Here is a 21,568-nt window from a genome sequence, read left to right on the forward strand (position 1 = left end):
TTGGGAAGCCGGAAGCCCGTCTCCAGGCACTTCCTGTCCGGTCATTGTTCTCGCACCGGTAGGCGCGGGGCGCATGATCTAGCCTATGTTCTGGTGCAGAGCCCGCGAGGTCTGGCCCGGCCTTTCCGCGGTGCACGGTGAGTGGGGTCGGCGGGATTGGGCACGGACCTTGCAGGCGCGGAAGGGGCCATTAGAGGGGCGCACCGCCGCGACCTTCCCTTGGGGCCTAGGCCTGTCTATCCCCGGCGGGCTCCGCGTCCCTCTACTTCGGGAACACGGCTGCAGCCTACCGGGGGTCTGGCCTGGGGGAGCTTGGACACGGACAGCCCCAGGGGCCAGGCTTACTCCGGGAATAGGGCTTACGGTATGGAGGTGGGGGAGGTAGGTTGCCACGTTGGGAAAGAGGGAAAGGACACTGAAAGGGAATCCCTTGATAAGGGACTCTGCTGTGTGGGGCTGGAGGCGGATTTGAGTTTGGTCAGCAGGCCGGTAAGAATACTCACAGTAGGCGGTCTTGCTTATACACAGGTGAAATGAATGTTAAGGGCCTTTCCGCCTGGTGGAATTCAGCTAGTCATAGGAAAAATAATCATCCAGATCGAGATTTGTTACAGGAGTGAAAGTACTGTTGCGTTATTCAGGAAATTGTGCACACTACATTGCTAATAAGTTGACATAGGAGAAAGTATGTGATCACTTCAATAGTAGCAAAAGGAGACTTAGTAAAATTTGGCATTCCCCCCCCCCCCCCCCCCAGTTAAACATCTGAAGGGGAATAGACAAATTTTAATCTATTTGTAATAAACTAAACTAGTAAGATTGTTTTTCTCACATGTTCAGCAAAGACCGCTGGCTTGGGTGTGATAAAGGGGTATGGTTAAGTTGGTGGTGGTGTGATTTGATGTGGTCCTTTTAGAAAGCAGTTTAGCGTTATATGTCAATGCTTGATTAGGAATAATTCAGCAGAAGAAAAGGCTATTTGCACAGAAAAAAATTTAACATTAATTATTAAGAAAATAAATTGGAAACGATCAGAATTCCTTTTACCAAAGTAATGGCTTATAAATAGTATTGGTTAAGGAAGTTATATTTAGAATGCTATGCCAGAATGAAGTAACTCTGTATGTACATATATTGAAAGGTCTAACACTGTGGAATACTATGTGAAATAAAGACATTGAGTGCAAAAAACAAAATGCAAGTTGCTGAAAAATGTACAAGTGTGTTCTAATTTCTGTTTTGGGAAAATAAGCAGTATGTGTAAAGGTGTGCATATCTGGAAATGCAGAGAAACCACTGATAACTACCGTGTGCGTGTGTGTATGTAGGGCATATATTTGATTCTATGTATTTTTCTCTTTCTTGACTCTTTTTGGATGAGAACAATAGAATTAACACCAGTAGGTTATTGTATACCTACTAAAAGTGATAAGTATGAAGACTGGCAACATAAAACGTCTTTTTTTTTAAATGTTTTTATTTATTTTTGAGAGAGAGTGTGAGCGGGGTCGGGGGGCGGGGGGTTGGAGAGAAAGGGAGGCAAGATCTGAAGCAGGCTTCAGGTTCTGAGCTGTCAGCACAGCCCAACACGGGGCTCAAACTCATGAACCACAAGATCATGACCCAAGCTGAAGTTGGATGCTCAACCGACTGAGCCACCCAGGTGTCCCAAAACATCTTTTTTTTTAAAAATCTTAAGAGTAATACAAGACATTTGGAAGAAATGGAAAAAGTAAACATCAAACAAGAATCTCAAAACTATCTGTAATTACATCACCCAGAGGTGACCATCTATCTCTAAATGTTGGTGTCTAGACTGTCAAACTTTTTCTTGAGTTTCTTTAGTTCATGCTTTTGTGTATCTTTGGCAATTAAAAAAGTTCTTTGTGTTGTAATAGTCCTTCTTAAAAAAAACAACAAAACAATTATGGTGGGGTGCCTGGTTGGTCCAGTCAGTTAAGCGTCCCGCTTTTGATCTCAGCTCAGGTCATGAGTTCAAGCCCTGCATTGGGTTCTCCACTGGGTGTGAAGCCTACTTAAAAACAAACAAACAAACAAACAAAAACCCCATGGCGATAATTGTGAAAATATGTATATGCCCATAGTTAAAAACAAGAAGTTTATTAAGTCATAATTGTTAGTGTGGTTGAAGGTTTTCCCTTAAAAGAAGTGTCTTAAATTCTGTGCTATACAGTGGTTACCTTTTTGGAGGTGGAGTAGGGTTGATTTTTTTTCGTTATTTTCTGTATTTTTCAAGTTTTATAATAAAAATACGTTAACTCTATAATCAGGGGAAAAATCAGTAAACATTAAATAAAGCTGTTTGTAATGTGATTATGATGGGAACAAATTACATGTTTGCCGTTGAACCCTTTCTATCCTATGAGGGAAGAGCAGAGCAGACTCTTGCTGCTGTGGCTACTGTGTAGGCACTGGGCAACAGTAGGCTTAAATGGCATCCAGGCACACCTCTCCTTGATGCTAACAATGTTTTCTGGTTTTCAGTAGACAGTATCATCCTGGCCCTGAGAAGAAACTCAAGAAGAAACTTAAAGATTAGATGGGGCTTGACCTCTGCTGGGCAGCCCCCAGCTATAAGAGTTCCCCTCCTGAGCAGAGACGATGACTGCAGAACTGAGAGAGGCCATGGCCTTAGCCCCCTGGGGCTCAGTGACAGTGAAAAAGGAGGAGGAAGAGGAAGAAAACTTCCTAGGTCAGGCATCTAGCCAACAAGTGCACTCGGAGAACATCAAAGTCTGGGCTCCTGGGGAAAGTCCCCAGACAGGCCTTGTCATATCAGAACAGGAGGAAAAGGTAAATAATAGTCTTGGAGGAGGGAGGAAAGAGAGACCTGAACACCTCAAGTGGTGTCAGAGGGAACTATGTTCCTCTGCTTCCACCTGGAGTATTATTTTCAGGGTAGGGCTCAAGTCTGTTGTCCTTTGGTATGTAATAGAAACAGTCTCTTCTGACTGATGGGACATTAATGCCTTCTGTAAATCAGTGGTTCTCAAATTTTGCTGCACAGAATTACCTGGGGAGCTTTTTATAAAATCGTGATGCTCATGCCATACTTGATTCCAGTTAAAGGAGAATCTTGGTCTGGGACCCAGACATCTGAGATTTAAAAAAACAAAAAACAAAACCCTCTTCAGGTGACTCTAGTCAAGGTTTGATAGCTCTAACATATGCTTCTCAAATTTTAATATGCATAGGAATCACCAAGAGGTCTTGTTAAAATGCAGATTCGGATTCAGGAGGTCTGGGTTAAGATTCTACACTTGTCACAAGCTCCCAGATGATAGTGGTCTATGGATCACACTTTGAGTAGTGGGGCTATACACTATACAGTGGCCTTTGATGTTTTCAGAAACATTCCTTACTATCACTAGCCAGATGAGCTGAGGTTCCCCAAAGATCATAACCTTGCTTCTTTGGTCTTTAGACCTCAGAAAACTCTACCCTGGAACATCTCCCTATGTGTTGCTCTTTTGTCATGCACCCACTAGCAAGCCAGGCTTGGATGCCAGAGTGGCCAGTGAAGTGAAATCAAAGAGATAGAGAAGAAAGTCACAGGCTTGATTCTCTGCCTAACTCACCTTGGGGATCAGAGAAGACTGCCTTTATTTTCTGTTTTTGTTGTTTTATTAAAAAAAAAAAAAAGTTTAAAAAATGTAAAAAAAAAAATCTTTTATGGTGTTCAGGAATAGGTACTTTTATGTTCTCATCTTTAAAACTAATCATACTGCTTCCCATTGACAATTTTCTCAGAAATCCACCTGTGCTTACTTGTCTCTAGGATCCAAACATGTTCTGGAACATGGCTGTAGTCCTGAAAGCAACACAGGAGGCACCTCCTGCCTCAGCCCTTGGCACCTGCTCATTATCAGGGACTCTGGCCAAGAGTGAGATACTGGAGACACATGGGAACATGACCTCTCTAGGTAAGGTTCAACCCCTGATTCAGAATCTGACCGTTGGGGTTTCTCAGAATCCATTCAGAGACTGGTGGTCTTGTCTCCCAGCTTGAAAAACATAAGAGTATTGAGGTATTGAAACCATCAGGGAAAGCTGGATAATAGAATGGTGAAAGATGCCTATGGATTTGTCACAGGAAATGCCATATTTTGCACACGGTCTTAAGACACCAGACAAACACAGGCAAACTCCAAATTCACCTTTTAATCCCATTTATTGTTTCCTATCTATTCATACATGGAGACACATCCTGTTCATATGCTTTGTGTTTATCATAGGTCAGTGAGCCTGCAAGAAAAGCTAGCTAAAGTAGGAAGGGTCAATTTTTGTGGTGATTTTGAGGAAATGCCCTGGAGATGTTTTGTTTTTATAGGTCTTTATGCAGATTCCAGAGGATTTTGAACAGTTGTGTCAGCCATATTGATGTTCAAAGCTAGGTCTTCATGGTTTTATCACCTGGTTTTCTCTCTAAGCTGGGACTCAGGATATATCTGACAAGCAGTGGAAGAAACTTATCTATGAAAAAGTGACGTGTAACTGTGGGCCAAGAATATGGTAGCTGTGGGTCCTGTGTTGTAGAAGTAATCCCTGCATGACTGCCAAGGCCCCTCTGGCACTCACATTCTATGTCAGCTGGGTACAGGGCTATGCCTGAATATTTTGAACCCACTCTGGTCCCTAGCCCATTCCTCAGGCTGACCAAGTTACTCACTTTCTTAAACCACTGTTGTGGGGAAGGTTAAAATTACCACCTTTCATTTTCTTATCTGTTCCTTAATCTTTCCCCCTAACTCTCAGCAGCTTCTATTGCCCACTTTCTGCTCTCTGTTCCATTCTCTTTGATGTATCATCCCTTCTTTCCTGTTTCCTTACTTTATCAGTCATTCAATGTCTGAACTCCAGCAGTGGCACCCATATACTAGGAACGGTGATTTTCTTCCTTCTCTGCCTCTTACCTCAAGACCCTGTTCCCACCCAAGATTTACCTTTCTTTGTGCTGCCAGACGTTTGCATAGCTGTAGGTAACAGCAGGGATATGAGCTCTAGGAATTGAGAGAGAGATCTGAGTGTAGTTGCTCTCCTGCTTTTGATAACTCTGTGACCTTGAATGAGTCTTTTCTCTCTGGACCTCCATTTCCTGTTCTGTCAACTTGGGTGTACTGATTCAGTAGATAGAGGATTTGTTGGGGGCATGCTTACTATGTGCTGGGTAGTGTGTTGGGTGTTGGGGATACACTGAATGAGACACAGTCTTGCCCTTTTTAAAATTTTACTATTTTTTTTTTTAAGCTCCTACACAGGTGAAAGAACAGTTTCATCTTGATGACAAAATTGTATAATATACATGAATGTGCTTTGGAAACTTTGATGTGTTACTGAGCTATTAATATCTGAGAGAGTTTTATCTATAGTTTCCTATGTATTAACTAATATTGACTTCATTAAAGTTTATACATTTAAAGCCAAGTTTTTAAGCATTTAAACCTAACTCATTTTTATTTCACTTCTACATCTAGAAAATTTTTTTATAAAAATGAGAATATTTGTACTTTTTCTTTAATTCATGTTTAGTTAAGCTTCAAGTTTACAGATTAAATTCTTAAGCTTTTTAAAACAGGGCACCTAGGTAGCTCAGTCTGTTGAGTGTCTGACTCTTGATGTCAGCTCAGGCCGTGACCTCATGGTTCATGAGTTCAAGCCCCCTGCCGGGCTCTCCACTGACAGTGCAGAGCCTGCTTGGGGTTCTTTCTCCCTCTCTCTCTTCCTTTCTCTCTGCCCCTCTCCTGCTCACGTGCACACCTCTCTCTCTCTCTCTCTCTCTCTCTCTCTCTCAAAATTAAAAAAAAGAAAATTTTGTACTTTTTAAAAGATTTGTTCCACCTACATATCATTTTTTTAATATAAAAATTTCCATATTTCTATTTTCTTAAAAATATATAAAATGTATTAAATTTCAAATTTAATATATCCAATTTTTTAAAACATTTCAAGCACCTAAGTAGCTAGATTTACAAATATTACACTTATAACCTAGATAAGCACATGGCTTTTGTAAGTCTAATGAGTTTGTAATGACATACAAAATTAGTAAATTATCTTTCATATGTCAGAACACATCCACCAGCTAAGATGGCAGGCTTATATAGCATTTCATAACTCTTCTTTTTAAAAAAATGAAAGAGGGGCACCTAGGTGGCTCAGTCAGTTAAGCGTCTGACTTTGGCTCAGGTCATGATCTCACGGTCCGTGAGTTCGAGCCCCACGTCGGGCTCTGTGCTGACAGCTCAGAGCCTGGAGCCCGTTTCGGATTCTGTGTCTCCCTCTCTCTGACCCTCCCCTGTTCATGCTCTGTCTCTCTCTGTCTCAAAAATAAATAAACGTTAAAAAAAAAAATTAAAAAAAAAAAAATGAAAGAAAAGTATTGATTTCAAAACTTATTACTTTGTGCTCTAGTTGATCACAAGTATGTTTTTAGTTTATTTCTATACTTATTTCTGTACTAGGATTACAGTAATCTTTCAAGATCCAAAAGAGGAAAAATAGCATCTCAAACAAGCCGGGGGTACAGGTTCTCAGCTGATGGCTAATTAATTAACCCAAGGGGATTTGAGCTTGAGTACACAGAATGGGCCTTCTTTCCTTTTCTTAGACCCTGGGCATTGGCCTAGATCCTAGCTCTTACTTTATCCCTGTGATGAAACTGTCAGGTAGCCACTACATGAAGACCTTGTAGGCCTAAGTTGTATCCGCTTCTGTAATAATTTTGACATAAAGCATGATGTACATATAAAGACTTGTTTCTGTTATTCTAATTGGTCCAGTAGTCCCCATCCATCTTAATCTTTCATGTCTTTCTCGTGTTCTAAATATCATGGTAAAAAGGGTAGAGTGAGGTTAGGGGAAGTGAGGTCATAGACTGAAGTATTCTTAGACTTGGTTTTTGTTGGAGAGATGCTTGGTGGGGATGGGAGGCCCCCAGTGTCAGTGATGGCTGGTGCTAAAGGAGAGAAGAAAGAGATGGAAAAAAAGCAGAGTGGGAGACATTAGGAGGGAAGATTAGGTGAGATGTATGGGATAAAGAAAAGTAGAGAACAATGGAAGAAAGTAATGGACAAAAGAAGAGCAGAAAAGACATGAAACCATACAGGGGAAAAAAAAATCAGAATATTTCACACACAAATTTTAAAAATAAAAACCAAGAGAGGACAGATGAAGAGGCAGTAGGGGAAAGGGGTAATGGGAAAAAAAGTAAAATAAGAAAAAAGATATGGTGACAAATGTGACTAAGGGTGGTGAGCGCTGAGTTGTGTATGGAATTGTTGAATCACTATGTTAATACACTTGAAACTAATATATCAAACTATGTTAATTATATTTCAGTTAAAAAAAATAAAGAGAAAAAAAGAAAATGATGTAAGGGCAGTAAATCTACAGGGAGAAAAATAGATTTAAGAAAGACATCAGAACAGTAGGAATAGAAATAACTGGAAAAAGGCTAGCATTTCTGAATTTGTTGTTGCATTCAGTGCTCTGCTATATGCAGCCCTCAGGCATTCCTTTTTTCCAGCACTGCCCATCTTATCTGAATGATTGTGATGGGAATGTCATATTAGTGTTGTCTTAACCAGGCAGTCAAACTGGACTGTTTCCCTGCCCCCCCCCCCCATGTTGCTTTGTACCTCAACGTGCCTGTCCCAGTCACTCATCTCATAGATTAGAGAGTTGCACTGGTCTCTACTTGTGGGATGTTGTGTAGATGCAAGATTGACCAGCTGCAGTTGCTTCATGAGCTGCAGCTCACAGCTTTCCTGCTCACTTCTAGGCTGACAGCACCAGTGGGAGCACTTCCCTCCACTGCAGGCTTGCCTCCCACTGCTGTTTGCCCTGGTTTCATGTGCCTTGTCTGGGTGGTGTTTCTGAGTTTGGTATATTTAAAGTTCTGTGAAGGGTTCCCTCTACCAACACTAGGTATGGATGCATGGATGGACATTCCAGGACCAAGAGTGGTAGGGGTGGAGAGGAGACAAAGACTTATGGTGTTGCTGACTGCAGGACTTCTTTTTGACACCATTAGGGTTCTGAGGCAATGTGGAGCAGCCAGAAACTAGTCAGAGTTTTAAAACTTGAGGAAGTTTTGGTGTTTTCATGATAATGGCATAATGGAGCAGGCTATACCATGACTCAATCTTAGGAAGGTCAGCTTTCCTTGACATAAGGCTTTCATATGACATAAGACATAAGCTGTTTGTTTAATACAAGGATTCAGCTGTTACTGTTCACATTGTTCTTTAGTCCCTTCTAATGTTGCCATCTGTCACCATAACAACTCTTCTCCTCTAAGGTTCATCTTTGCTCCTGGGCCCCAACACTTAGACTCACAGCACTACTAGTCAGGCTCAGAGTCACTGCAGACTCTCACACAGCCACTTCCTATGCTCCATGGCTGTTCTCAGCCATTACCATAGAGTAACTCAGTTAATCTCATGGTCTTATGAGGTAGATACTGTTAGTGTCCCTATTTTAGAGATAAGGAAACTGAGGCACAGAGAAGTTACCAGCCCAAAGTCCTGCAGCTGGTAAGTGGCAGAGCAGGGATTTGAAACCAGGCAGTCTGGCTCCAGAATCCATGTTCTTAACCTCTGAGCTGCATAAACCCTTAATGTTTCGGGTGCTCTTAGCTGTGCTGGTCCTTTTGGCATCCAGCGTGACCCTCTCTGTCCATGCTTATCCTTTCTTTGATATCTAGCTTCCTCTGACACAGAAATCTAAGTTGCATAGATCTTCATTCCCAGGGAGGGACTCTCCCTAATTAATTGGTGGGTTGTAAGCAAATTCACACTAATTGGCTAAGGTAAGAAGGCCTTACCTTACCTAAGAAGGCCTGGGGAGAAACTAGTGTTGTTCATAACTGGTCTTACAATTAAGACAGCCAGGAGACATGTCTGAAGATGACTTTCCTGGCATGAGGCACTGGATTAGATGTCTAGTTGAGGTAAGTGGAAGTGCTGGAAAGACCATGAATTAGTAGATTCTGCTCTAGGTGTGGGAGAGGGCATAGACCTGGCAAAAGAACCTACAGAGGAGAGGTGATGCGTGGGGGAATACTTTTCCTTTGATGAAGCCATTTTACATACGCTGAAGTCACATACTTCCTGACGTTTATCACTTCGTGATCCTGTTCTTTTTATGGGCCAGAATAAGCTGACATTTGTACTTTCTGTTTATTGTTTCAGGTGCTGAAACCAAGAACCCACAGTTACTGGTTCCAAAAACTGAGATATGTGATGAAGCAGAAAAACCCTGCATAATGCCAGGAAGAATCCAGAAAGTTAATCCTCCAGAACCTGAGTTAGGAGAAGCCTGCGAAAAAGGGAACCTGTTAAAGAAGCAGAGAATCAAAAGGGAAAAGAAAGATTTCAGACAAGTGACAGTGAAGGACTGTCATGTACCTGAAAGCTTCAAAGTAGAGGAAAACCAGAAATGTCAGGAATCTGGGGAAAGGTATAGCCTTAGTTCTAGCTCTGTTAAAAATCAGAAAAGCCAGCCTGGACAGAAGCCTTTTACATGTAGTGTGTGTGGAAAAGGCTTTAGTCAGAGTGCAAACCTCGTAGTGCATCAGCGAATCCACACAGGGGAGAAGCCCTTTGAATGTCATGAGTGTGGGAAGGCCTTCATTCAGAGTGCAAACCTTGTTGTGCATCAGCGAATCCACACTGGACAGAAGCCGTATGTTTGTTCAAAATGTGGGAAAGCCTTCACTCAGAGTTCAAATCTGACCGTACATCAAAAAATCCACTCCTTAGAAAAAACCTTTAAGTGTAGTGAATGTGAGAAAGCCTTCAGTTATAGCTCACAACTTGCTCGGCACCAGAAAGTCCACATTACAGAAAAATGCTATGAATGTAATGAGTGTGGGAAAACATTTACTCGGAGCTCAAACCTCATTGTCCACCAGAGGATCCACACTGGGGAGAAGCCCTTTGCCTGTAACGATTGTGGCAAAGCCTTCACCCAGAGTGCAAACCTTATTGTGCATCAGCGAAGCCATACTGGTGAGAAGCCATATGAGTGTAAAGAATGTGGAAAAGCCTTTAGTTGTTTTTCGCACCTTATTGTGCACCAGAGAATTCACACTGCAGAGAAACCTTATGATTGCAGTGAGTGTGGAAAAGCCTTCAGTCAGCTCTCTTGCCTTATTGTGCATCAGAGGATTCACAGTGGAGATCTCCCTTATGTGTGTAATGAGTGTGGGAAGGCCTTCACGTGTAGCTCCTACCTGCTTATTCATCAGAGAATTCATAATGGGGAGAAACCTTACACATGCAATGAGTGTGGCAAGGCCTTCCGGCAGAGGTCGAGTCTCACTGTGCACCAGAGAACCCACACTGGGGAGAAGCCCTACGAGTGTGCCAAGTGTGGTGCGGCTTTCATTTCTAACTCGCACCTCATGCGACACCACAGAACTCATCTTGTTGAGTGACAAGTACTTGTTACTCCAGGCATTGATCATAATCCACTGCCCCCTAATTGGACATGTCTTTGCTGTTTTTGTTTGTAAAAATGAGGCCCGCCATGTTACAAGTAACAGTTTTCAAGAATGCAGCACAGAACACAAGACAAGCATTTCAGAGGCTGACTTAAAGAAAGTGAAAGCATCTAAAGGCAAGGACTGTGTTTTAAACTGTGCCCTCAGTAGTCCTGTTTGAAATGAAATGTGGCTTTCTTTAAAATGGGTCATGCAAAGCTAAGTGATAAAGATCCTGTTTGAGGAAAGGTATTTTTAGCTTAATTTTGTTTTTTGAGCCTGGTAATTTCTTGAGCAACAGGCAGGTTGTTGGTATAGGTCTGCCTGGTGCAATTCTGGAGCTTTGAACCTTGTATTCTAGTATTTGGGTTAAGCAGTGATTAATTAAGGAAATCACTTGGGGTAGCAATTCACCAACAACTCACCTATGAACATTGATTAGCTTTCCATTCCTTAGGTAATTTAAACAAAAAACACCCTATTAACTGTCTCCTGGTCCTAAAATGGATAGAAGTAGGAAACAGCTGTTTCTCTTATTATCTGTGACTCGTGAACCTTGGTGTAGTAAAGCTCTGGGGACCTCTGATGAGTCTTTTCTTCCCAGTGTGCAGGGCCAAACACTGGAGGGTTGATGGAGACAACACGCTGGGGCCACAAATGTGCTGGCCTGTATTCATTTGCTAAGATCAACAACTCTAAGTGACCCTAACTCCCATTGTACTCCCATCGGAGTAAGATGCCTGTGACACTCCCCAGATAGAGGAGTCAAAGAATAAAGCTTGCCGAGAGGCATAGCCACGTTGGCTATGCTCATTCTGCTTAGGCTCAGCCAGGGAGCTCAATTTGGGTGTTATTCTCACTTTCTGGCTGGTCTTTAGAAGAACTAATGGAGTCCTAATTCTGAGAGGGAGGAGGAAGAATGGGACTCCTTAGGTCTTAATTTGGTTTTTTTTTTTTGAGAAGTTCAAAGGTATTGGAATATGAAAACTTAGAAGGATGAAGAAACTGGCTAAGGTAAGAACCTTTGTTACCATTGAGCCTTTATTCTTAGTAAAATGATTTATAAAACTATGCAATAGGTAGTTATGTAATATTGCCGTATTTATATAGAACTTAATTCTTTGTTTAAATTTGATTATGCACCTTCATGTATAAAAACAAGATTCCCAGCACTTCTCTCATGCTTTCACATAGATCCTTACCTTAATCTTTAGAACACTGAAAGAGCTGTTTGCCCCATTTCTCTGAGAGTGGTCAAACAGCAAATAACAGCCTACATTCAAATCCAGGACTTAAATCCGGGTTCTCTTTGTTCTGCCATGCTGTGTGTCTAACCACCTGTAACCCTCACCTGGGTCTGTGCAGAGCCTGAGAAAGGAGTATATGGTCTCATTTTCAGGTGAGGAAGCTGAGTGACAGATTTGGGGATGTGCCTTAGGCAGAGTAACCAGTAAGCAGCAAATCTGAGACTAATTTGAGTTTCCCAAATTCTGGATCTCTCTCCTCACCCCATTCAGCAAGTAGGTGCGTATCGTAAGTGCCCTACCTGTTGATAAGCGATCTGGTGTGACTGTCAGTAGAAGTCCCACCATTGGGACTCATACTGGCTCATTTGTTTTGTATTTTACAGAGCAGTTTTAATGTACAGAAGGCATATGTATAAACAGGAAAGCTTGTTTATTTTCTCTTCTCCCTTCTCTTCAACCGTGGTGTTTTATCCAGGCATGTGCACCTTCTTTTTCCAGTTGCATTGTCAGTCATACACAACTGTAAGAAGTCAGTAGAATTCAAAAGTGAGAATCAAAAATGCTCATGTCCTCACTGACCCTGACAGTCCCTATTCCTGTCTCCTAGCTAGCAGTGGAGAGACCCAAAGATAAGACCTCATGCTGAGAATAGGAACAAGCTTAGGTTTTTCCCTCTGCAGGATCAGGAAGCCCAGAAGAGAGGGAGAGCAGGTCTGATGATTTGGGATAAATTGGTGATCTAGACCTATCGAGAGACCAAAAGTACTTTCCTGAAAGGTACCAGCTGGGACTTATGACCATTGGGGCAGTTAAATTGTTTTAGTTCCACATTTTGTGTTCATCCTCATAATTGGATGCTCATCATGGATGATTGTGATTTCCTGGCTAAAGGTTGCTATTCGTAGACAATTCAGAAAAGGCTACTCAGGTGATTGTGATGTGAAGGTAAAGGTGAAGCTTGATTTGGGAATCAGACCCAACTTCTCAGTGAAACAGTGGTTTTCACTTAGCTGCATGTTAAAATCACCTAGTGTGCTTAAGAAAATTTCCAGGCCCAGGGCCCAGTATTTTTTTTAGTTCTGGAGGGAACCCAGTGTGTAACCAAGGTAATGGCCACTGTAGTCAAATAAAGTCTGCAGGCCACAAATACATGTGATCAAAGGTGGAGTGGGGAAGCCCTAGAATAAAGATCTGGATGTGTGTGTGTAGAGTGTTCTGTGTGGTTTCAGCAAAACAAGATGCTAACAACATTGGCTGTACTGGGTGTCCTGTACCTTGGCTGTGAGGATTCTGTGACTGACTCTGTTTGTATTTTAAGTGATATACCACACTTTATTTATATGAGCAAGCCACGTTTTACATAACATACTTTTATATTCCTCATTCAACAAAATGACTTTTTACATTTCTACTGTATTTCATTTCAGGGTCTGGGTTTCCACAAACCTTCACCCACGTTCAGGACCTCCAATCCTTCACAAATCATGGGAACCTAATGGATTACTAGATAGACCAGATCCTTACCCAACTAACAACTCTTGCTTCCAGTTCAACGCCAGCCCTCAAAATAAGTTACAGCCCTCCTTTTTCTGTATGGTTCCTGATAAATGACAAGGGACTGCTCCTTATTGTCAGATTTGGCTTAGCTTTTCCTTTTCCCAGAGGTCAGCTCCTTTCTCCTTTTGCTGTTATTTCTAGAAGTGGATGGGAACTCTGAAGCCCTGCTTCTTAAGTTGCCAAGAGCTATCAAGGAGCCAGACCAGCTGAGCCAAGAAGTCTCAAATGAGACCAACGGTTATATATCAGGTGGAGCACAGTGATGTAAAAGTGATAATGAAATCTTGTATTTTGCGGGGCACAGGTGAGAAACTCTTCATTGAGACACACACACAGACGCACACCCTTACGTCCCTCAAACATTTGCCCGTGAATTCCTCTAGGCTCAGGAAGAGGTGTTTGGGGCAAGGCTAATATTCTTCTATGTTCTGGGTGCCCTCCCTTCCTTGCCTAGGTAGTTGTCCTCCCACATCTGTCACTTCACTTGCTCCATTCTGTGCTCAATCTTTCACAGCCCCTTTGAGGATCTAATGGAGGTTGAAGATACTCTTCCAGAGAAATGCAGATAGCACATTCAGTTTTGCACTCATTTGTGGGGGTGCAGATAAGCTTCCTAAGGCCAGTTATTGGCTCCTTTAGGGTGTAAAGTCACACTTGGGAATGCACTACATAATTGCCATTGACTTTTATTTTTAACTTATTTTATTCTTTTTAAATGGGCTCTACACCCAGCATGGAGCCCAACGTGGGGCTTGAACCCTGAAATTAGGACCTGAGCTGAGATCCAAGATTCAGTCACTTAACTGAGTCACCCAAGTGCCCCATTACCAGTGACATTTTTAAAAAATGAGGTTGGGGGTGCCTGGGTGGCTCAGTCAGTTAAGCCTCTGATTCCTGATTTTGGCTCAGGTACTAATCACAGTCATGAGATGGGGCTCTGCACTGGGCATGGTGCCTGCTTAAGATTCTCTTTCTCCCTCTGCCCCTTGCCCACTGGTGTATGCTCTCAAAAAAAAAAAAAAAAAAAAAAAAAAAAAAGTCAGAATCTCTCGATGTTGCCAACTTTTTAAATCTTGCTTTTCCTGGATTCCTCCTTCAACAGATGGCAGCGTTATGCAGCACCCCAACTGGAAACCCATGATATTTCTGGTTTCCCACGTGTCATTCTCTTATTATAACAGTCCTTACTATTCACTCTCTTTGTGGCAAACATGGTGCTAGTTCCTGGAGTGCAGAGGCAGACAAGGTCTATCAGAGCCTCTTCTGATGTCTCCTCAGAAACCTCTGGATTCCTTCACATGATTTATTAAGCTCTTCACTTCCCATGCACCTTTTACTGCAACTTGAAGGCATGTGCTTGCTCTTCTGTGCCTTTGCTCACACTGTCCCCGGTGCTTATTACTACCACTTCCTACCCTACCTCTGTCTACCAAACTTTAGGTTTCTTTTACATTGATTCCAGTCCCATCTCTGAGAACCCTCTGACTCCCCTACAGCAAGGATACATTTAGAAGTACAAAGAGCATATGATATGTATCCACTCTGTGTTTTAAAGTGAAAAACAACAACAACCCTGGATTCATAATTATGTATATAGTACAGTTCTCATTTGATGTTACATATACTATTGTAACATACATATGCTATTAAATAATAAATAAATTACCTGAATGAAATATAAGAAAATGATATAAGTGGTTAAGTGGCTTGTTCACAGCCATACAGATAGTAACTTGCAGAGCTTAGGCTCAAACCTGGTCCGTATAGATTATAAAATTATGGGTGATTAAAAATCTTTTTTTTTTCTTTTTAACTAATTTCCATGTTTTCTACAAGGAACAAGAATTTTATAATCAGAAAAAAATTATTATATTTACATATTTAGTTTGAATGTATTAACTATAAACAGTACTTCATTTCCGTATTTAAGGTGTGGGATATGCCCTGCCATTTCTTTCTCTTTCCATTCTCATGTCTTTGCCTCTGACAATGTCAAGTCTGATAATTCTTGAACTCTATTCTGTCTTCTATGCTTTGTTTATTGATTTATTTCAAAAGTTTAAAATAAACAGCATGAATGTCATTCTGACCATGTAAATGTTCACTGCAGATCTAAGTAGCTTCCTACGACTATGTGTGTTTTGAAACAGCATTTTGTTTTACTGGAGTTTCTATTTGCCCTTCTTTTCCTCTTGTACTGATTGCTTTTAGCACACTCAGTTATTTTCAGATTCTCCATCCAGTTCGATACTCTGTAGAATCCCCATTTTTTATTTAAGAAACCTCCAGCCTCCTGCTCTGGTCTGTCCTTGATGTTTTCCTGCCCACCGTTTTCTTGTTATACTAGGCTTCATTGAGTTCCGAATTGTACATGTTGCTGTTTGTTCATTTACTTTCTCATTTTACTGCAGTGTATCTTCAGGTCATTTGCCAAGAAAGAGTATATGAAAGACAAAATGTTGAGTGCTTAATATATCGTAAACATCTTTCTCTGCCCTCAAGTTTGATTGGTGCTTTGGCTCTGAAATTCTACATGGAAAAATTTCCCCACAAGTTTGTGGAGTCTTATTCCTGTCAGATTCTTATTTCTTTGACAATCAATAAATACTATTTGTATTAGTGTGGTCTGTTCCCCTACCCCCATGTCCGGAAGCTTTTAAAGTCTCCTCTTTATTCTTGGCGCACTCAATTCCCCAATGTACTCAGTGGAATTTTTCAATCTAGCAACTCAGGTATTTTTATTCTTGGAAATGTTCTTGTGTTACCCCTTTCCATGTATTTATTTTTCCTGTTTTTACTCTTTCTGGAATTCCTGTCAATCAAATGTAGGACCTTGTGGGTTGATCCTAAACTATTTTCTGTGTTATTTCCATTTCCTTGTTTTGTGCTATTTTCTTGGAGAGTACCTTCATTATTTTTCAACCTGCCTAGCGAGTTTCTTATTTTGGCAATAATTAATTTCTAAAAAGTCTTTTCTGTTCTTTTTTTGTAGCATACTATTCTCATTTTAGAGATACCTCTCAAATCTGTTCTGATGAGAAGGTTTCTAATTAAAGGTTTCTCTGTCATCTGATATCTCACCCTTTCATGCCCTTGACCCTGGGTCCTTTTTCTCTTTGTTTCTCTTATTTACTCTCATTGGAGACTTTCCTCAAATATGTTGTGCTTCTTAATGACACACACAAAAGTATCAAAAGTCCAATTGAGACCTCTGTGTGTTCGAGTGGAGAGCGAGCTCTTTCCCTGGAAACCTCTAAATTCCAGAATGCTGAAATCTTTTTTCTGGGGCTCATCTGCTGCCTTAGCAGGAAATCCTCTGATATTTTTGTCTGGGGTTTGGATGCTGTAAGTGTTTCTCTAGGAATGGGAGAGAAGAGAATCAAGTGTTATTCTAGACCTTCAGTTAATGCCCTTATTTTTAGCCTCACTTCTTCCTCCTTAATGTACCTGAGATTTCCAGGTCCCAGATTGTTTTGGGGCTTGGCAGGGTAGATCTGCTACCTCCTTCCATTGTATTGCCCTCAGCAAGTATCTCAAGCTGTTAATCTGTCCATGCAACTTTCTCAGTTACCAGTTCATCCATTTTACATCTTATAGAAATTTATTTGCCTTATCCCATCATTATTTATACATTTTAAACCATTTTAATCCATTATCATTTTAGGGGAAGTTAAACCATTTAAAAAGAATGTTGAAATTCTTTGCTATAGTATACTACCACTTAGCTATCTGAAAAATGAATATTTTGACACTTATATACTGTCAGTGTTATTATTTTACAAAAAATGGAAACAACCCAAGTGACTAACAATAGGGGAGTGATTAAATTATGATACGATGAAATAATATGCACCCACTAAAATATTCAAAAGACGGTTTAGTGATATAAAATGTTTATGATATTAAATGGAAAATGCTAAGTACCAAATTAAATGGTGGAAACAGAGAGCCCAGTTTACTTAAATATACATGCATAGAAAAGACTGAAAGAAAATAAGTACACTGGTGATTAACAGTGGTTAAATCTTACTATGTTGTCTCTATTTTCTATAATAAGCCCTTACTCTTATCACCAGGAGGGAAAAGGCAAATAAAAAAGATCATGGCTTGTACAGAGTAGTGAGGCATTTTGAGGGACTGTGATTGTGGGGAGCAGCAGAATAAGGGACTGGGGAACAAAGTGCCCAGTTACTGATGACTTCATGCCAGGTGAAGGAGTTCAGTCAGGGAATATATGTAACCTCAGTGTTTGTGACGGCCACTTGTGGCTGGAGGGTGGTGAGGGGAGAAAGGAATCCTGGAGACCATACAGATAGCTTTTGTCAGACTCCAAGGGAGATTCTGACCCAGGCAGTGGCAGGGGACCAGAGGAGAAGGGACAGGTGGAATAAGCAGGCCTTAGGGGTATGAAAGATCAAGCAGCAAATCCCCAATCCAGAAATCAGCCTCCACACCCTGGTGAAACATGACTTGTGACAAATGGGGCCTGACCCAGACTTGAGAAGCCCTGGTTTCCTTGTGCCTCTCTGGGGCCACCGTGTGTTCACAGTGGTTAATACTTCTGTGGTGTTGGGTGGGGATTTGGGGGAGGCAACCCAAGTCCTAGCAGGCTAGTAGTAAGGTAGTAACCACCTCCTTAGTTGGAGGGGTTCCTGTGTGGGAAGCTAAATGCCAGATGTTCTTTAATTCATTTAGTCCTTACCTGAGGAGAGAAGTTCTCTTATAATCCCCGTTTTCAAAGCCAGTAGTCACAGTCAGGGTTAGAATAGCTCTGAGGCCAAACAAACCCTGTGTCGCTTTCTCCCAAGCTGCTTTCTCAGTGTCCCTCCAGAGACCCTTCTCATCAAAAGTACAAAAGCAAACAATGAAGAGTAAGTTCTCCAAGCCCAGAGTACCCCAGGTTATTAGTACCCTGGAGATAACTTTAAAATTTCATGACCCTTCATATAGAGTCCATGCATTAACAATCATATGTATCCCCCTCTGAAACACACAAACAGGAGCTTAGGATACACACTTTTTCCATTTAGTGTGTCGTGGAGATGATTATATATTAGCCTATAAGATCTACCTCATTCTTTTTTTCTTTGCCATGTGATACTGAATAGTATGGTTGTACCATGACTCATGTAGCAGTGTCCTGTTGGTAGTCGTGTAGGTTCTTTTCTATCTTTTGCTTTACAAACAATGCCATGCTGATTATCCCAGCACACCATCTTCTGTGTGTGACTTTGTTTGCAAGGTAAATTGGTAAAGAGTATAGGTACGTTTGGTATTTTGATAGAAATTACAAATGTTCCCAATATGTGTATGAAAATGCCCATTTCTGTGAGTCTTATATAAAAGTATTGTTTTCTGGTCTGGTAAGTGAAAAATGCTCTCATGTTTTATTTTTCACTCAGTTATGAGTGAAACTGGATATCGTTTTAGGTGTTTAAAAGGTTTTTCTTTTTTCTGTGATTTGCTTGTTCATATTCTTTAACAGTTTTGTGTTGGGTTGTTGATCCTTTTAAGAATTGGTTTATATAGACTCTGCTGTAGTAAAGAAATTACTTAACTGCCATATGTGTTGCAGATATTACCCAGTTTATAGTTAGTCCTTTAATTTTTATGGTTTGGATATTTAAGATGTAAAGTCAAATCATAGATTTCTCCTCTTCAAATTTTACATTCTCCCATGATTTTGCCTAGTCCTTTGAGTTAGGTCATTTGAAATTCATTTTGGAGTAACAGGACTGAATTGGGTTCTGGTCTCACCCCCTGTCCCTTTTCCTCTGGATCAAACAGGAGGAACCAGCTGGGAGAACCATAAAGATGAAGACCCCTCCTGTTTTCTTAGAGCTGCTAGGTGAAAGCCTACAGCCCCATACTTCTGCCCTGGTGGGTACACTTCAGAGACCCGGCCCTGAGGTCCACGCTGGGCCCAAAGGTGCTGCCTCCTTGCACTCTGGTTAATGGAGGGCAGAGGTCATGGGAGGGGGTGGCATGGGGAGGAGGTGCTGAAGGTAGGGGAGGAGAGGCCATATTCATGTGCAAGGGAGAGGAAGTAGTAGTCCTGCGCTGGGAGGGGCATGTTGAAGAGAAAGTGAAGGGTGGGCTGCAGCCTAAGGTCATCGAGGTGATAGAATAGTCTGCAACTGGGGTGGGGGGAATGGAGGCGAGGGCCAGCTGGGGAGAATCAGCAATGGATGGAAAGAGCAAAGACATGGAGGAGGTGGTGGGCAGGGAAAGAGGTGGCGTGGGGGTTCGGGGGTGGGTGGTTGGAAAAAAGAGAGGCTCAGTCCAGGGCAAGCGAAGTTGATTTCTCTGGCCTTGGGTGGGTGGGGCAGGAATCAGGCCATACCACTGGGGACAAGATGATTCTCTCAAATGCATTCTCTAGAATGCCTCTCACTTACCTGGAACCCAGAACAAATTCCTAACCTCTCCCAACATAAGTCTTCCCTCCACTTCTTCCAAGATGAGTGTGAGGCTGGGGTAAATGAGGGATTTGAAAAGGCATTGTAACCAGTAGAAGGTTGCTTGGCTGCGCAAGCCTGGCATGTTCCTGTTGGAGGACAGCATGGCATGGAAAAAACAAGCCTTACCTGAGTGGCCAAACAATTTTACTTTAATAGTTAAGCATAGGATGCAGTTCACACTGACAGCCTTTTGCATAGGTGTCAATGCGAGGAGTCCTTGAGCAGTCTTTTTTTGTTGTTGTTGTTGCTTCCTGGTAGTGGTGGGCCCTGAGCTAGGCAGAGACTAGAGCCAGCAAAGGGCTCAGTCAAGCATAATCTGGCCCTTGGAGCTGAGCTGGATTCCCCATCACTGCTTCTGGAAGAGTTGTTCCAAATTTAGCAAAGCTTAGAGAGTAATAAGCAGAGACCTTGGTTGATGAGAGGACAGAAAATGAGGAAAGATGTGAAGTCCTAACTCAGGTACCAGAAAAGAAGTACAATGGAGTCCAAGGTGCCACTCTCTGCTGAGGAAGAAGCCAGATGGTTCTGAGGCCAGAAGGAGCTATAAGAAGATAGATAGCTCAGGAAGTAAGTCTGGCAGGGTCTGGACCTTAAGCAAGAGCAGAATGATGGTCCCTGGTCCCTGACAACTATGGGGCTGAAGTGGCTTCCAGAGGTTGGGGTAGGCTAGAGCACCTTTCTTTCCTAACACCTTCCTGGGCACCACCGGGCCTTTGGAATAATAGGTGCCCACTGTCATAGGCTGTGTTCAGGCAGATGACCCTCCTGGGATGGGCCACATCTCTGGTGAAGAATGTTTATTGTCCTTTTAGGTGACACTCTCTGAGCCCAAAGAAACTACCATCAGGAGCAAATCAGGGCTTCTCTGCTGTCACTTGGGGTTGAAAGAATGTAATACACACAAATGAGGACAACCTGAACGTGGAGGAGTGCTGGGCCCATGGCTCTGGACTTAAGAACACCACCACCACAGCTGAGGGTGGACATTTTTCAATGGAGTTAAGTTGTCCACAACTGAAAGTGAGAAGTAGAAAGATGGGCTTGCCCTGAAAGAGGGTGGTTAAAGGATCAGGGGCTGCTGGGGTATGGGTGAGACTCATCTGGTCTTCTCATAAGCCATTCTTTGTCCTGGTGGGGCCTGGACCCTTGATATGTAAGCCCAGATGCATGGAGCTCAGTTTTTTATTAACTTATTGTCCAAGTGGCTAGTTAGTATCAAAAGCCGTGCACCAGGCATCTATGAGGGGCCTTTCAGGACCTGCTCTGCCTCTGACCAGTTGAGTCACCTCAGAGAAGTCACAAAACCTTTGAGTCCGTTTTCTCACCTGTCTTGATGAAGCAGCATTTCCTACCCTGCTAGCTTCACAGGGTGGTGTGCATCAAAGGAGACTGCACCAGGATAGGGCTCTAAACTGTTCAGTCATATATAGTATTGCTGTGAGTATTAAGTAGGCTGAACTCCTTGTCCAAGAATAGAAGGTATGCTCTTTGGGAGGGATGCATCAGTGAGCTGTATGATGCTTGTATCCCCTCCTGGAGATGACTCTTTGGTATATGTCTTTTTTGCCTTCCAGTCCCAAACCCTCCCAGAAAGTTTACCATGTCCCATTGCCCAGCCAGGGAAGGGGAGAACATTTCATATTTAGCCTTAACTTCTCCATGCCAAATGTAGGCTTTTCTCTGGCATTTCTTTCCAGGTCTCAGACCCAGCCTGGCAACAGTAGCATAAGATCTCGGAGAAAGCCACCCAAGAGCAAGGCCAAGGCCGCCTCTGTCTTGAGCCTTCTGAGGCCACCTGC

At 42.1% G+C, this 21,568-nt stretch overlaps 1 protein-coding gene across 2 annotated transcripts; it reads left to right on the plus strand.

Moving 5' to 3' along the window:
* On the plus strand, nt 1-18,871 carry ZNF35 (zinc finger protein 35). Of its 2 annotated transcripts, none has more exons than XM_043595951.1 (4): nt 1-137; nt 2,506-2,814; nt 3,800-3,944; nt 9,213-18,871. In XM_043595951.1, exons 2-4 carry the CDS (start codon nt 2,623-2,625, stop codon nt 10,457-10,459), a joined length of 1,584 nt encoding a protein of 527 aa, XP_043451886.1. In that variant the 5' UTR covers nt 1-137; nt 2,506-2,622; the 3' UTR covers nt 10,460-18,871. The 2 variants fall into 2 exon arrangements, with proteins under 2 accessions (XP_043451886.1, XP_043451887.1); XM_043595952.1 differs by having other exon boundaries at nt 2,509-2,814.
* Nucleotides 18,872-21,568: the final 2,697 nt, after the last annotated feature.

The sequence above is a fragment of the Prionailurus bengalensis genome, chromosome C2 (genome assembly GCF_016509475.1).
Source record: "Prionailurus bengalensis isolate Pbe53 chromosome C2, Fcat_Pben_1.1_paternal_pri, whole genome shotgun sequence".
Classification (NCBI taxonomy): Eukaryota; Metazoa; Chordata; class Mammalia; order Carnivora; family Felidae; genus Prionailurus; species Prionailurus bengalensis.

Excerpts from the sequence above, each read along its gene's own strand:
- ZNF35 (XM_043595951.1), top strand. The coding sequence starts at position 2,623 with ATGACTGCAGAACTGAGAGAGGCCATGGCCTTAGCCCCCTGGGGCTCA. Across the intron at positions 2,815-3,799 it reads TATCAGAACAGGAGGAAAAG|GATCCAAACATGTTCTGGAA; the intron begins GTAAATAATAGT and ends ACTTGTCTCTAG. Across the intron at positions 3,945-9,212 it reads TGGGAACATGACCTCTCTAG|GTGCTGAAACCAAGAACCCA; the intron begins GTAAGGTTCAAC and ends TTATTGTTTCAG.